This window comes from Marmota monax, unplaced genomic scaffold (assembly GCF_021218885.2).
Source record: "Marmota monax isolate L192 unplaced genomic scaffold, Marmota_monax_Labrador192_F-V1.1 WCK01_AAM20220418_F8-fsc00009, whole genome shotgun sequence".
In the NCBI taxonomy this organism is placed as follows: domain Eukaryota; kingdom Metazoa; phylum Chordata; class Mammalia; order Rodentia; family Sciuridae; genus Marmota; species Marmota monax.
This window is the reverse complement of record NW_026694710.1, coordinates 25,909,786-25,926,559: the sequence shown is the minus strand read 5'-3', so window position 1 is coordinate 25,926,559 and position 16,774 is coordinate 25,909,786. Positions and strand designations below refer to the sequence as shown.

The window sequence follows — 16,774 nt, the reverse complement described above, 5'->3', positions numbered from 1 at the left end:
GGGGCGTCCGTCTCCACAGCCCTCCCAGAAGGTAGCCTTGGAGCACCCACTGCACGCGAGGGTAAACTGAGGCAGGTCTCAGGGTGGCCCACCACCAGGGGAGACGGCGTCGCAGCCGAGAGCCAGTGCCGCCGCCCAGCTTCCAGTCTGTCCTCCAGCCTCCTGGCCATGCCTCCTGCTCTGTCTCGCATGGGAGACCTCAGAGCCCCGTCTACTGCCCCAGATAGACCTGCGCAGGCTGCTCAGGGGACCAGGAGACCGTGCATGGCCGGGCTGACTGCAGGTGGCTCAGGGTCCCCAGGATGGGAAGCTTCCGCTCCTGGCCGCCTTCCGTGCTCCCTAAAGGGCCCTGTGCTCTCGCTCTTGTCTTACAGAGTACAAGGTAAGAGGCCGCCGCCGCCCGCACCTGCCCAGCCGCTGCCCAGGTTAAACCATCTTTCCTTGCTTTTCCTATGAGTGTCTGTGTCCGGAGCTGTCGCAAGTGTGTGCCTGGCTCTGTCCTCTGGTGGGCGCGGCCCAGCGCTCCCGGGCCTCCTGCGAGCCCTGGCTTCCCCGCAGGTCTACCCATATGACGCGCTCATCGTCACCAACCGAATCCGCGTGAAGCTACCCAAAGACGTGGACCGGACGAGACTGGAGGTAAGGAGGGACCGTCTCTGCCACGTGGGTCTCTGACACAGGGTCAAACTCATCAGCCTGGGGGCCACCAGGGGGATGGCGCAGGGCTCAGAGTCAAGGGCCCACGTGGCTTCCAAGTCTCAAGAACCTGGTTACGGGCCCAGCAGGGGGGCCTTTGCTGGGGCGCCACAGGGTGTGGATGGGCAGGGCGGGCTCCCGGAGGCCCGGCTTCTCGGCTTCTCCCTTGACCACATCCGCGCGGCCGGGAAAGGGGAAGCTTGTCCGTGGAGAGCTAGTGTCTGTCTCGTAATTCCAACAGAACATCACTCAGAGTAGAGCCGGACGATATTTGTTGACTGAAAACAAGGTCTGTTGCGGGCCTACTATGCACCAGGGCCCAAAGCACCTGTCTTGCAGTGTGAGGTCAGCTGGTGGGTTTCGTCCCCACCCCCTGGGACTGTGTTGCTGCCTTTGATGGCCTCTTTCCCCGGGGCCAGGAGTCTTGGGGCTCCTGGGAAGAAAGGCCATGGGCTGGCTGTGCCCAGGGTGGGGACAAGTGAGGCACGGTATGCGTGTGGCCAGCCCTCGCCCTGCCCAGCGTCCTGCCACAGTGATTCCCCTGCTGCCGGGAGAGGGAGCAGGGGGCGAGCCCACAGCCAGAGGCCAGCAGGACCCAGGCCAGGAAGGCTGGCTGGGCGGAGGCCATGAGGGCTGGCCTGGCCGAGACCAGGCAGGTGGACCAAGGGCTGAGTTCTGAGATGGGACAGATGGGGTCTGGCGGGAGCCAGGTGGCTGGGGTTGGCGCCTGGGAGGTCATGCTGGTACTGCTCTTGGCCCTCAGGATCGGGTCCTGTTCTCCACGTCTAACCTTCAACACCAGAGGAGACACAGAAAGCAAATTTTATCTGAGAAAGAGCCCAAACAGAGACGGCGGACTTCTCAGAGAGGAGGGGCCAGCTGCTGTCTGGGAGGGTGTCTTCTCTCCCTTCGGGGTCTCTGATTCCCTCTCCCAGCTCCCCTTTCCATCCTGCCTGCCCCGAGGTAGGCACAGAGCAGCCCAGGGGCACTCAGGAGCGGCTCCTTGTGTTGGGAGGCCGAGGGGTTGGCCCTGGGTGCGCGGGGACGTGCCGAGGTGTCAGGACCCATTTCCTTCTCCCTGATGATGAGCCTCATCTCTCCGGCCAACCCAGCATTCGTCACCGCTGCCGACTGCCTGTCCTTCACCCTGTCTCGTGTCCAGGGTGCAGGAGGACGGCCAGTCGGACCCTGAAGGATGGCAGGAGCTTCATGAGCACGGGGGGGGGGGGGTGCAGGGAAGGGCATCCCCTGCAGGGAAGCCGCGAGAAGCTGGGGTCAGCGCTGTGACCCAGCAGTAACCTCAAGCAGGGCGGGCTTTCCTGGGCCTGAGGTCGCTGTCGCTTAGGCCTTGATGTGGATTTTGATGGCCCTTGAGTGAATCTCTGTGCCCACGAGAGGTTGTGCAAAGCCCCTCAGCACAGGGGTAGTGGCAGGAGGAAGGTGGCAGAGACCCTGGTGTGGCTGCAGCACTGGGAGGAGGCTCATCCATTCTGACCTTCTTTGTTGTCACTGATAAGTACCCAACCCAAAGGGACTTAAGCATAAAGGAAATTGACTGTCTGGAGTGACTGAAGGGCCTCTTCAGGCATGGCTTGATCAAGGGCTAAATGTTTCTAACACTCCATTACTTTTTTCCTAATTCTTAACAGTGCTTCCTCTGCGTTGACCCCATGGACAGATAGACCTTCACCTCACTCCCCAGACTCACAGTCTGCAGGGACGAGATCCATCTCTCTCTCTGAAAAGCCCTCACCTGGGCCTTGATGGGTGATATGATCACCCCTAAATCCTCCAGTTTGACCCAGGGTGTGCAATGCCCTGATTGGACAGGCTCAGCCTGTACCCAGGCGGAGCTAAGGAGGCTGCTGAGGCCACCTGAGCTGGATTGACCCAGCTGACCCCTGGGGGGAAGGCCGAGACCTGCCATCTGAGGTGGGGGAAGGCGCGGCAACAAGTAGCTTCCAGTGTCCACCTGCAGGATGGGCACAGGACAGCACAGCAGCCTCCACTGCCTGGTTCTCACCAAAGCTCAGTCCTTGCCCCTGGTGCCAGTCCAATAACGAGGACATGGTTTTGAGCAAAGGAGAAGCCCAGGGGCCTCCTGTCCCAGGAGCTGTGGTTCTGTCCACCAGGGAGACCAGGGCTTTAGAGGTGACTCAAGGCCACCTTCCAGGGCTTCTCTGTTGGAGCCGTGATTCGCTTGTGGATTGGGGAGAAGCCATTTCTGAGACCTCCTGTGCCATCCCAGGTCTGAGTCCTTGGTTCCTGGTGGGGTGCTCAAGGACAGGAGACTGCCGAGGGAGGGACGAGAGTGACCCTGTTTCCCCTGAGGCTGGGGAGGGAGGCTCAGGGACAGGAAGAGAAGAGACGCTCCTTTTAAAAATAAGCCGCAGAGGCAGAGCAGCAATGACCCCTTCAGAGCGTAAAGTGGCCACAGGTGCCCAGGCAGCATGGCCGGCCCACATCACGGCCACACGCCCACAAGGGCAACAGAGGAGCCTTGGCGCTGAAGCATCTGCCTGGCGGGACGTCTGAGCGCCCCACAGAGGAGGAGAGGAGTTGGGGTCTCCCGGGAGGGGCTGGCCAGGAAGTGGCGTGAGTCCTGGGGTGCTGGGAGCCACCCAGGGTGGCCCCTGGAGGAGCTCGAGTGTGAGTGTGACCAAGGTGCCATGAGGCCCAGATCCTACAGGGCCTCGAGCTAGGAGCTGAGGCAGCCTCGGGAGGCTGGGTCCTGGGGCCTCTGCCCTGCCTCCGGTATGACCGTCTGGCTGGCAGAGAAGGTGCCCCAGGCTGTCCTTGTCTGCAGACGGCTCCTGGGTGGTGTCTGGCACCTGTGGGGCGTCTGTAAGAGCAGCCGTCTCCAGCACACAGCAGGCAGTGCACTAGAGGGCCTGTTCCCAAGGGCCGGCTCCAGGCTCAGATGAGAGCAGGTGGCTCCAGGTCCCACCCGCCTCAGGGCAGCAGCCTGGTCCTGCCCACCGCCTCCTCCTGGGCCTGGCGCTGGGCTATGCGCTTCTAGTTTCCCCTTCACTTGGGGGGCTGGGCTAGTGTACAAAAAGCTAGTGGTCAACACAGGCAAGTTCTCTGCTGCCCAGGGGGCCAGTTTAATCTTTCAAATATGTGAAAACACACCAAGGGTGGCCTGTCTTTCTCCTGCGGCTCAGCTGAGCCAGGAGCAGTGGGACATGACTGTCCTCACAGGTGGGCAGTGGGCGGAGACCTGGGGCGCCCCTGGGGCTGGGAGCTGGGATGTGAGCCCACGGGGTGGGGGCTGCTCCCAGCAAGAGTGCAAGGCACCCCTGATGCTTTTATTTCAGGGAAAAGAGCTTTATTTTTACAACAAAAGCAATTCATAAGTATCATAAAAGTCCAGAGAAACACAAAGAGCATAAGAATCTGACGGGACTCCCCCACTCAGTCCTGAGACTCGCTGCTGGCGGGGACGGGCTTCGGGACCCTTCTTGGGCTGATTCCTATCTGGGATGAGAAGGTCACAACCTGTGTTCAGTTTGATGTTCCGACTTTCCCTCTTGAACTTGACACTGACGTGTTCCACACTGGCTGACGGAGACCTGCTTTCACTTTTCAAGTGTCCACACCCCTGGGTCCCATGTGGGGGGTCCCCAGGCCCAGGCTGTGGAGGGACAGACCGCACTTCCTCTCCGCCCCAGAGGCTGAGCCCGCGGCATGGCAAGGCTGGCTGCAAGGCAGGCTGGGAGCTGGAGTCTAGCTTTCTGCCCAGGAAGAGGACATGGCGATGGTGGGCAATGGGTGTCATCGACCACGGCTCTGCAGGTGGACCCCAGGACTGGGCTGTCGGATGGTCAGTGCCTGTCCTTGATACTCAGTGCTACGGTGCTTGGCTGAGTCTTTCAGTCATGCCTGGATGCGAACCAACTGCTGAGCAGAGCCCTGGGGCTGCCTGGGAGCTGAAACTGTCCCGAGCTTCCCCCTGATAGGCAACCACTGTCACCTGTGATCCAAAGGAGTGTGTGCAATTATACACCAGCATTAGGACTCTGACGGAGAGAAACATGGGCCTGTGAGAGTGTTTAAAATAAGTAAATGTTAACTGCGTAGAGAACATGTACGTGCACACATGTGCAAATGTGTGTGCGTGTCAGTGTGTTTTGGGTCAGGCAGAGAATTCTAGGAACAGCAAGCTGTGTGTGCAAAGGCCCTGGGGTTGTGTGGAGACGGCGAGAGGGCTGAGGTGGCTGGACCTGAGCTGGGAAGTGAGGAGGGGTCACTCTCAGCATCCTGGGCCATGTCAGTTTGGGTCTTAGCCTGAGAAAATGGCTCTTAAGTTGGGGGACTGCGTGGTTAGGTTTGCAATTAAAAAGCCCCCGTGGCTGCATCATGAAGCTTAGGCTGTGCGGCTGCAGGGAGATTGTGGTTATGGGACATGGTGTCGTGGTGTCTTAGGTGGTGGCACTGGGGGAATGGTGGCAGACTCGGGTGGTGTCGGGAAGTCAAGGCGCACGAGTCAGAGACAGAGAGCACCTCAGGCGAGGGAAGGACATTTTGGGTAGACTCCAGGCTGTGCCAATGGCATCCCTGTGTGGTGGCCGTCACTCAGCAGGGTAGAGTGCGCCTGGAATGATAATGATTGACACCCTGGCTGACAAGGCCAGTGGCATTTCGGGTGTTCAGCCTGGCAGCAGTGAAAAGCACCATGTAGGCGCCTCATCCCGCACAGTAGGTCTCAGTTATCATCAGCGACTCATGAACCAGGCAGGATGTCCTCTTTGACCATGGAAGGGGGTCAGATGGATCACGTGGTACCAATGAGCAGAGCAAGGACCAGCAGGTGGGTGCCCAGGGAAGCTAGTGGCCTTCCTAGGAAGTGGCAGCCTCTGTCCCAGAGATCTGAGTCTCAGTCCCTGGCCACCTTACAAGGCCCTCCTACCCTGGAGGACCTCAGGCCCTTCCTGTGTTAAGTCCTCCTCTGGGGGTCTCTGGGCCATGAGCTCTCAGTCCAACAGGCTGGAGCCTTTATGACCCGAGCAAAGTCAGTGTCCTCCAATCTGAGGCCCTCTTGTACCCTGACTGATCAAAAGACATCATTGTTCTTCTGCTGAGCAGCTCCTGCCATCCGGGTGGCATCCTGATGGGTGGGCGAGCTCTTAGACTCAGGGTGACCTGCTGCGAGTCCAGCCTCCAAATGTCTGGCCACATGACTTTGGGCAAGTTGCTTAAGCGCTCTGAGCCTGGCCCTTGCCTGTCAGTCAAGTGACGACCATGGTCTGGCCCTCACCTGTCAAGTGACGGCCATGGTGCCTGCCCTGCTGGGACGTCAGGAGTTCATTTAGTTGCTTGGAATTCACTGAGCACCTGCCACGACAGGTACCGGGCAGGTATCCTATGCACACAGTTGATGTCACCAACCATGTGGGCGCTGGGCGCTGGGATTGCATGAGCCGAGGTGAGTCAGCTGCCAGGGGACAGAGGGCCCCTCGCCCCACACTGTCAGAGGTGGGGCTGGGCAGTCACAGGATCTGGTACCACCTGACCACCAGGTGTTCTCCAGGCGAGACATGCCTTAATGGGGGTTTCCACAACTTGGCAAGGTGGCCAGCTGGGTGTTCCTGGCCCCACGGCTCAGGAGAGGCAGAGCTGGGCTTCAACCTAAGGTGTCACCTGGAGCCACTGGGCTGCCCTGTGGCTTGGCCCTCTAGAGCACTCACTCGAGGTATGAGCTAGAGCCAGGCCACTAGCAAGTAGATACACACACACATGTGCTTGTGCAAAGAACACACGCACGCAGACCCACAGATGCATGACACATGCAGGTGTGTGTGTGCATGCATGTAGATACGTACATGTGTCGACACACAGACACCAGCGGTGTGTGCACCTGGATGGAGAGAGCACACACAGAGGCACATGCAGACACGATGCTCGATAAATGCTTACATACAGACGTAAACACAGACCGAATTCTGTGTCTCAATTTCTAGACACAGACTGGGAACTTATTTGAAGGACTTGGCGCACAGCCGGGGCTGGGAGTTCTGAGAAAGAGGCGCCCCGTGGTTTCCGGGCTGTCCTCTGCCGGGCCCAGGGGCTAAACTCATACCTGGTTTGCTCAGTGGCACTGGGGAGCCAGCCCCGGGGTTCGAGCCCCTCCTCTGTCTAACCCACCGTTGGTCTGAGGAGGAGGTGCCCCCCTGGACGGGTAGTGGCCGTCAGGGGTTTGAAGCCACCAGATGCTCCCTGGCCCAGCAGAGATGCAGGAGGGAAGCACGTGTGGTTCTGGAAGCTGGAGAAAGCACGGGGAACAGAGGCCAGGGCCAGCAGACCTGGCAGCTGCGAGGGGGCAGGAGGCAGAGGGGGAGCTGGCAGACAGACTTACACATGCCCAGCGCCAACAGACATTGCCCCTGGGCAGGGGTTCAGGGGGCACAGTGGACAGCCAGGTCCATGCTGCCCTCCTGGAGCTGAGAGGCAGCCAGGTCAGCAGCACCTGGGGCCAGGGTTGGCTTGGCCCTGGGGCCTCTGGGGCTAGTGTAGGCCCGAGGGCCCAAGTTTGAGTCAGGACCTATAGGACTGGAGGAGCCACCAGCAAAGCGGGAAAGAGCCATGCAGGTCGCAGCCTGCCCCTGAGGCTGGGGACACCCCTGTGGAGCAGAGAAGTGATGGGGGGCAGGCAGGGCCACAATGAGGCTCGCTATGGGGCCACCTGGGAGCCACATCACGGTGGCTCTGAGCCTCTGTCTCCTCCCACCCAACAGGCTGTGAGCGAGGTCAAGGTGGGCTGAGAGTGGCCATGCCTTTAGGAAGCGGCAGGCTCAGCAGACTGGCTGTGCAGGGCCGGGCCTCATGCAGGCTGAGGTGGTGGGACCCAGTGACACCAGGGAGCCAGTTCTCAGGAAAAAAGCCACCCCTCACGGGTCTGGTTCCTGAAAGCCCCCTAGCAGCACCGGTGCAGGGGCGACTGTGACTAGGGGCTGGAGAGGAACGAGGTGTCAGGAGGCCTCTCCGTGGGATTCTGAACTTGGTGGGGTGTAGGGTGGTGGCAGTACCCTGGAGGGGACCTGGGGTTGGGCAGGGGCTGGTGGGTAGCTCCGGGCTGGGGTAGACGACACGTGGCCCCCGAGGCCGCAAACGCAAGTCATCCCCAGAACACTCACTGGGGGCAGGAGGGAGGGCGGAGCAAAGACTGGGCATTCGAGCCACTTTGCCTGGCCCCAGGCCTGCCTTGCTGCCTCCCAGGTACGTGACCTTAGGCAAGTCACACAGCATGGCTGAGCCTGGAATGAGGAAAAGACTCGCAGGACAGATGGGGTACAGACTCTCACTCACTCCAGCCTGGCCCGCAGCCCTGGGTCAGTGCAGAATTGGGGGTTTGAGTCTGCCGGCTGGCTGCAGGTGGCAGGACTGTCCCCTGCCCCTGCCTGTGGTTCAGCTTGCTGCCTCTGCAGACAGCCTGGGGTAGAGGGCTGACAGAGAGTCTCACAGCGGCGCCCCTCCCTTCACTCACTGGCGACTGCTCTGTGGTGGTGATTGGTGGTGGCTACTCTCCTTCGTGTGACAGGAGACTGGTGCCGTGGCTCCGAGGTGGAGTCGGAGTCATTTCTAGGAGCTCTTTAGCGCCGGGGCTGCTGGGGGGAGTGCTGGCTGGGTGGGTGGGTGGGCTGCTCTGGCTGGCTTCTGTGTGCCCAGCACCTGGCGCCCCTCAGGGGGACAACGAAGAGCTAACCACCAGCAGAGAGCAAAGCAATGGCCTTAGGTGGGAACGGATCAGGACAGGCACTGCCCCCAGCCTGCAGGGAGGAAGCCCAAGGTCAAGGCCGCAGGAGGTTCAGGTCATGCCCAGCCTCTTGCTGCTCCTGGCAGTGGCTCCAACTGTGGCCAGCAGGGGCGGTGGGCAGAGGCAAGTCAGCCCCTCCCAGCTCTGTTGGGAGGCTCCTGCCCTGTCTTGAGCGCAGAGCCCTGTGACTTGGCCCTCCTGCAAGGCCCCACCTCTTCCTGCCATCACCTTGGCTGTTGGGCTCCAACACATGTATCTTGGAGGCCTGTGGCCGGGCATTTCTTCTCCAGCCATTAGATCCCTGCCTGTGCAACACAGAGAGGCTTGAGGGGTCTGGGAGGACGGCGGAGATGCCACCTGGGTCTTGTTTAATCCCATTTTGCAGGTGGCATAACTGAGGTCAGGTCACCAGCACAGTTAGGCCCCTGCCAGGTTCAATGAGCAGGAGCCAGGGCCAGCATCCTGGGAGGCCCTCCCTGGACATACAGGTGAGCTGGCCCAGGCCACCAAGCCACCACTACCAGGATGATGCTAGCCACTCGGAGCCCAGAGCCAGAATGGGAGCCCTCAGCCCCTTCCTGAGCCCTGTAGGTCACACACAAGTGGCCCAGCCCAGCCCACATGCTGGGGACACCTCCAATCTCTCTTGTTGCTGTTATCTGACAAACCGGGCTGCTCCTGGGGCCTCTGGTGACTCCAGCATCTGGGTCACAGTGTTTCTCCCTTAGAGGACACCTGTCACTTCAGAATGGTAGATGCGCCCTCCATCCCCTTGGCCAATACCCACCTCAACCACCCATACATGGCCGCCCTGGTAGTGCGGTCCCTCCCTCCTTCCCCATGACGAGTCCTGCCCTGCAGCCTGCTGAGGTATGAAGCACATGGCGTCACCTCACACCTGCCCTGCCCTCCTGCCCCAACCTAGCCTGTGCTCAGCCACTGTCCCTTCTCTCCTGCTCCAGCACCGTCCCCAGCAAAAGCCCAGCCCTGAGGAAGCCCAGGGGCCCAATGGGCACTTCGTCTTTTCCCTTGAAAAAGGAAATGGCAGGCAGCCTGGTCCCGGGCTCCTCCGGGCTGAGGAGGGAGCCTCACCAGCCCCAGGAAGGAGGGCCTCAGCCTGGGTCCATCGCTGCCTGATAAACTGCCCTGCCCCAAGGGATGCGTGGAGCGGCTCCCCAGCGTCCAGAGCAAGGTCTGTGCATCACAGGCCCGCAATGCTGGTTGGTGACTGCAGATGAGTTTCCTTCTATGGTTTCTTCCACTTCATCTTGATGGGGCACCGGGAAGGGCTTGAATGACACATTTATCATCATTGTGTCTTTAAAGATGGAGTCTGAAGTGACAGTGGGCGAGGGGCAGGTTTCTTAGCACAGAGAGCCCAGTCTCAACCCCATGCGAATGCTCAATGTCTGGCAAGCTCCAGGACCCTTCCTGTTCAAACTTGATGGGTGCAGGGGCTGAGGGCCTCTTCCTGGGGGGCTTGTCGAACCATACAAGAGAGACTCCAGGCCAGGTTCAATTAGCAGTGATTTTGTGACCCAGGATTCTGGGGGGTCCTGGCTTACCTCCTCCAGATCACCCTCCAGTGGACTTCCACACCAGTGCTACAGAGAGGAGTGACGTTGTGGGATTCACAATGGCCAGAGTCCATGTCCACGCTTTCCGGAGGTTGCCATGCCCTGACCTCGGTTTTCTCTCCTGATCATGACAGCAACCTGTAGTATTAGTGACTTTGTTTTAAGGTTGAGGAAACTGAACCCCCCCGTTTTTTGGCGAGAATTTTTAAAAATTGTGGCAAAACTCACCACTTTATCCACCCTGAAGCGTCCCATCCCATGGCCCTTCCTACGCCCACAGCGGTGCATGACCGTCACCACTGTCTAGCTCCAAGACATTTTCATCACCCCAAAGGAAACTTCCCGTTCCTCTCCCAGCCACCCCTGGCAACCGCAGGCCTGCGCTGGACGTCTCATAGACACGCGGTCATGCAGCAAGCAGTCTTGGGTGTCTGGCTCCTTCCTTGGCCCATGTCTTCAAGGAGTCCTTGCTGACCCTGGTGAGGACTCCTTGCTTCCAAAGGCTGAGCTGCCAACTCGTGCAGTGGGGCCTCCGACTCGTGGATCTGTGAGTGGACACTGGGCTTTTCCCACCTTTCGGCTGCTTTGAACGATGCCGAGGCCGTAGGTGCACAAACGCCCGAGTCCCTGGTCCTCTTCTCTGGGTCTCAGCTAGGAGTGGACGGCTGAGCTCGCGGTCTTCTGCTCACTTGGAGCGACTTCTCCACCGCTTCCCACACAGATGACGGGCCACGCTTGCAGATAGGTGGCAGAGCCTGACCTTCTCTGGCCACACCCCATCCCAGCCTCCTGATTGGCCCTTTTGCTCGGCCCCTCCCCAGCGGAGCTGTGCCCCACCCTCTAGGAAGGCTCCTCAGGAAGGGGATGCCGCCCACCTGAACAGGTCTGCAGGAGGGAGAAGGTGCTCCCTGAGCCTGGAGGAAGGCTGAGGGGAGAGTCCTAGCAGGCGTATGCATGGCAGCAACAAAGTGCTGGTGGCTGGCACAGTGGCCCCTGTAGTTAACGTGGCAGGGCCTGGGTTGTGGTTCACGGCTTGGCTCCTTGCTGAGTGCTGACCTGAAGGGACTCACTCGTCCCTGTGGTGACCCCGCCACACAGATGCACAGGCTGAGGCTCCCGGAGGCCAGCTTCATCACATGGCACCACAGAGGCTCTGGAGGCAGGCGCCTGACCACCAGGTCATGCAGAGTCCCCAGGGTGGCCCCACCCAGGACCTGGGCTCCAGGACACAGAGTAGCTAGCTCACACCAGGGCTGGGAAGGGTGGGATTTGCACTTGGGCCTGGCCGGCTTCTTCACTCCCTGGTCACACTCGGCATCCCAGCCGGGAAACGGGAGATGGAAAACCTCCCACTTCCTGCTCACAGACACCCGCTGTGAGTTCAATGAGGGGACTGCAGCCTTCTAAGGACAGCTACAGGAAGCTCAGACACGGAGGGCAGGTACAGCCCTGTCCCCAAGGTACACAGGGAAGGCACATTGGTAGGAGACAGGGTGGAGGATGCTGGCCCCAGCTCTGGGCTGGACCCTCTGTCACCCCAAGCCTCTTTCCTTTGGCTGGGCTCCCTCCCTGTAAAGAGGGAATGGGGACCCCCAGGCCCACCGAGAGGCTGCGCCAGCCTGCCTCTGGCCCGAGAGCCAGGAGAGCTGGCCCAGCTGAGAAGCCACTAATTGTCCCTTCTGTTTCTCATTGTTTGAAGAGACACTTGTCACCTGAGGAGTTCCAGGAGGTGTTTGGGATGAGCATCGAGGAGTTTGACCGCCTGGCGCTGTGGAAGAGGAATGACCTCAAGAAGAAGGCCCTGCTGTTCTGACGGCCGCCAGCCCTCCCCACGGACCGCGCCAGGGCAGCGCCGAGGAGCCCCCGCCAGAGCCACACACCCTTTACCCCACACCTTGCCGTGGCTTCTCTGTGTCAGTGGGACGGGTGGGGACCCTGGGGGAAGCTGGGCTGGGCAGGAGGAGGGCCCCAGCGGGCACAGCCCCTGGTGTGCGGAGAAGCGCCTGCTCTAGTTTAGGGCCACGACCCCTGGCTTGACTCTGCCCTTCCCAGGGGCCACTCGGCTTCCGGGCCGATCACCCAGACAGGGGTGGCCCACCTTTGGGCATCCCCAGAGTGCCTGGCCCTGGGGTGCAGAGGTGGCCAGGACGCGGGCTGTGAGAGGCTCTTCAGTGACAGGCGCTGTCAGAGCCAGGTGGCCCCGCCTGGCAGGCCGCAGACTCACAGGCCAGGGCAGGAGAGCAGAAGGAGAGCCAGGGGCAGAGCCCAGCGCTGGGTGTGCGAGCTTTACACCTGTCCCTGACGGCTCTCTTCAGGAAGGAGCGTCCACGGACAGGGTGCCACCGAGCGCTCCAGGCACGGCTCCCTCCAGCCACCCCCTGAGGCCTAAATGAGACCTTTCAAGTAACACAGAAGTCTTTATTTTTAAAAAAGTAAAGCTTACTTACACACAGGATGACACCCGCGCAGAGTGTAGTTCTAGTCCCGGTAAAGGGGAGCATCTCTGCCTTACGCCCCACCGTGCGGGCCCCTGTGGCCCGGCTCGTGGCGTCCCCGAGAGACAGGACCCTCAAGAGTTTCCTCTTGTCTTTCCCTGTGTGTGTCACGTAGTCGCCCTGAAGCCTGACCCTCTGAGTGACACTGTGTGTAAGTACGTGTGACTCGTGGCTGCCAAGGCTCCTGGCCCTCATTTTTCCAAGTCTCCCCCAGTGGCTCTGGAATAAAGGTCTCCCTATAGCCAGCCTGGTCCCCTGTGGCCTCCGGGGCACCATCCAGGTGGTGGCCAGCGGTGCCTCGCCTTATCCACTGTAAGACAAGCCACACTCGTGGGGACCCTGTATCCGTGCACCTCCCCCACACAGGCACCAAACACTTTTGGAGGAGAAGGTGGAGCCCTTGTCGCCTCCAGTCTGTGAGGCCAGCAGAGTGTGGGGTGGAGGGAGCAGGAGGCTGGCTGACGGCCCCCCAGGTGACATGCACTATGTCTGCATTTATAGGTGGGCAGGGCACTGAGGAGGTGCATAGGAGGGTGGGTGGAAACCGGGGTCAGTTTCTGGTCCTGTGTGTCCTGCCCAGCCCTGCCCCTTAGTCGTCCCTACTCAGCTTCCTCACAGTCCTGGACACACCAAGTTCCACTTGGCCCTCAGCTTCTCACCAGCCCAGCTGTTCCACAGAGGGGACTTCTAGCTCCTGATGCTTCCTGCCATTTAGCCACCCGAGCCTGCGCAACTGGAAACCCCATCCCCACCCCCTCGCCCGGTGTCAAGTCTGACCCCAGGAAGCCTGGGGTAATAAAAGATGCCCTACTGTAACTTGTCAACCTGCAGAGCCACTTGTGTAATTGCATGATTTCTGAAGGTGCAAGGCCTCTTGCAAACTGCGCCAAGGCAGCGGCTGTGGGCTTGCGCAAGGAGCAGGGCCAGGCCCCAGGAGGGACCCCCCCCACCCAGGGGAAGCGCCTGGTCTGGCCTCGGCTTGCTCAGGAGCATTCCTCAGCCCCTCCCCAGGCTAGTTCCAGGTACCAGTGGTAGCAATGGGTAGGGCCTGGCTCCTGCCTGCCCCAGGGCAGGTTGAAGAGACTAACCAGGAGACTGCTTGGCCTCTATGAGAAAGTCATGGTGTGCCCATGTGTCCCTTGTCCAACTCACAGGCCACCAGTGCTCCACAGTGACCACAGGATGGGCTCTGGGTCCTGTGCCCACCTGGAAGTGTCTTGAGGCACCATGCTTCCAGATCAGAGCTGTTCAGCTGTGCTTTGCACGATACTGGGAATGTTCTAGATCCATGTTCTCACCAACAGAGCAACCACTGTTTGAATAGTGACTGGGGGATTTAACACAAGGTTTAAATCTTAATTCATTGAAAGCTGAATAGCCACTTCTGGCCAGTGGCTGGGTAGCTTCAGAAGGTGAAAAAGTATGGCTGCCCCCACCTGAGATGGAGCCCCAGGAGGCCGGGGGATCTGCCCCTCGGGTGCAGCAACCTGTATTCCTGCCTGCTGCATACCCCTCTGTGCCCAACCTGGGCGTGGGGAGGTGCACTGTGAGGCTCCGACCTCAGAGCTCTCAGTGGACACCAGCTGGGTGTCCATGAACTTAATTAAATTCTAACATTACCCACCCGGAGACAGTACCCCCTCCCAGATGCCAACCACAAGCCCCAGATGGATTCACCTGGTCTTCTGACAGGCCCTTTATAAATCAGGATTCCCACCACCCCCTTCTTGGGTTCAGCTGACTTTCTAGAGTGGCCCACAAAGCTCATGATACACTTATGTTACCAACTTATCATAAAGGACATCACCAGGGGTGCAGATGAAGATTGGCACAGGTCAAGGCAGAGGAGGAGGGCACAGAGCGCTCCCTGGGGCTGCCCTCCAGGCACTGTCCCCTCCAGCCATCCAGGACCACATGAACACTATTCTTTTGGGTTTTATGGAGCCTTCATTATGTAAGTAGGAGTGATTACATTACGGCCCTGGGCGATCAGCTCCAACTGCAGCCCCTCTCCCCTCTACAGAGGCTGGGGGCAAGGGTGAAAATCCCAGCCCTCTCATCCTGTCTGTCTTTCCTGTGACAAGCCCCATCTAGGAAATGGTTAGTGGCTGCCAGCCAAAGGACAATTCATTAGCATGCAAACAGCACTTTGAGGATTCCAAGGGTTTTAGGAGTTGTACGCCGGGAACCAGACAAGGCCTAATATCCATGTCACAGTATCATGCCCTTCCACCCCCAGGGCTAAGTCCGGCTCAGTCTCCCATGCCATCTCAGAGTCTGCCCACAGTACCATCCTGAATCAGCACCACCTGGGGCTGGTGTCAGGGGCCCCGGGACAGATGGGACAAGGAGAGGTCAGAGGCAGCAGAGTCTCCTTCCTGGATGTGCCTCCAGGGCAGCCATGCCCTGCAGGCCACCGAACTCAGATCAGAGCTGAGGCAGGGAGAGCAGGGTGGTCCCCCAGCTGGCCTTAGTGTTTGGCTCACAAGTGACACGTGGTGCCTCTAGTCAGAGTCATTGGCCAGAACTGCAGAGGGGTCCAGGAAGCAAGTACGCATGTGTCTGAGAACGGGAGGCCACTGGACCACAGGCTGGCGAGGCTGGTTCCATGGCACGGATGCACAGGACCCACCCCTCTGACTAATCTTCAGGGCTTGGGGGGCTCTTCTTGTGAATTTGAGGACTTTGGAGTCCTCAGCTGCCCTGGCTACTGCCTTCTGCAGGGGACCACCCACGTGGTCCTCTAGGCAGGTCTCCCCCCGCCACAGGAAGATCCATCAGACCCTCCAAGTCCCAGCCACACACAGCGCCCTCCTGGAGGGTTTTCACCCAGAGGCACCGAGTTCTGCACCATGACCTGCTGTGCCCAGCTCAGGATATGATCTGGGAGGCTGTCTTCCTCCAGACCCCTGAGGAGGGGTCCTGCCTCCCCCAGGAGGTCATGGGCAAGGCTGGATTCCTGGGCTCCAGCTGTGGGACACTCAACACTGTGCCAGTGAGGGTGGCAGTTGGCTGTAATCTAGATGGTAGAGGGCAGTGCTGTCTGTCAGAGAGGCCTGCCCATGGGGTACCGAGGCTTCTGTCACCCTTGGCTCTTGAGACCTCTAGATGAACCTGGCTGCTGAGGACATGGAGCCTCTCCACTGCTCACAGTCAAGTCTTGCTGTCGGTCTCACGGCCTTGAACCCAGCGCAAGCCTATCTCCCGGCCTCCCAGGCAGCTGCCCTTTACTTTTTGGGCCTCTCTCTGCCCACGTTTTGATCTCTAAGGAGCTGCCAGGAGCCAGGTCTGCTCCTGGCTGTGGTCTGTCCTCTGCCCCTCTGCTCCCTCCCCTTTCTGGGGTCCCAGGTTGTTGCTACAGAGTGAGCCCATGAATCACACAGTTTATGCACATTATATCATTAAAACTGGGCCACTCCAGAAGCTAGCCCCCTCCTCTCCAATCCCCCCTCCCTGGTTTTGGTGAGCGGCCTCCCCATTCCCTTTGGGCAGGGCATGGGCTCTGCAGAGACCTAACTGTATGCTGTTGCTGAGCCACAGAGATGACAGGGCATACCAGAGCTTGAAAGCACCTCTGGCAGATGGAAGAGGGAGGAGGTCGTACTTCCTGGGGCACCACCAGAGGTGCCAGGCCCATGACTGGACCATATTTCAGGAACAGTAGAGGCTTCCTGCTCTCTGCCTGAGCCGGAGGTCCAGAGAGCACTCAGGGGCTCACCACTGCTCCCGCCTTCCTGCCACCCCCCAAGTGTCTCTACCACATGCCATGTCACTCCATGGTCACAGTCATCTCTCTGTAGTGCAGACTGACTGAGCTCCTGGGGGAACTATCTGTTTCCTGCTCAAATCCGGGCTCCTTGCAGTCACCGCTTGCCTTGCCTCCCTCTGCAGCCTCTTCTTACCCCCCTCCTCCGGCCCCCTTTGCTTCTTGAGCAGCTTCTTGTCACCTCGCTCCCCAACACTGTGGCTTTGCAAAGCCTCCTCCTGCTGCCTGGAAGGACCAGCTCCTGCTCATCCCTCAATGCCCCGCCGAGTTGCCCTCTTCCTACAAAGACTCTCATGAGCTAACTTCCCTCTCCCACTGTTACCTCCAAATGTCTCAGAACAGACATAAAGGAGACCTGTCCCTGACCTCCAGGACCGACCGCAAGCCCACAGAGATGGCAAAGCAATAGTCACTGGCAACTCAGGGCCACTCTGCTGGCCTGGAGGGAGGGAGCACAGTGAGAAGCTAGCAGGAGCGAGGCGGGGCG

The 16,774-nt window shown here is 59.9% G+C and overlaps 1 protein-coding gene across 16 annotated transcripts in view; it reads left to right on the top strand.

Annotated features, from left to right (window-relative positions):
- Positions 1–13,345, top strand: part of Ablim2 (actin binding LIM protein family member 2) — a 146,276-nt gene extending 132,931 nt beyond the window's left edge. For 15 of the 16 annotated variants that reach the window (XR_009224830.1, XR_009224824.1, XR_009224821.1 and 12 more), the window contains 2 exons: positions 375–639; positions 11,726–13,345. Coding sequence is in view for 1 of the 16 variants with exons in the window: in XM_058572440.1 (XP_058428423.1) it covers positions 375–382; positions 559–639; positions 11,726–11,839 (203 nt within the window). In the remaining 15 variants the exon portion in view is untranslated. The remainder of the gene's footprint in view (positions 1–374; positions 640–11,725) is intronic. The other variant, XM_058572440.1, reaches the window with a different exon arrangement.
- Positions 13,346–16,774: the final 3,429 nt, after the last annotated feature.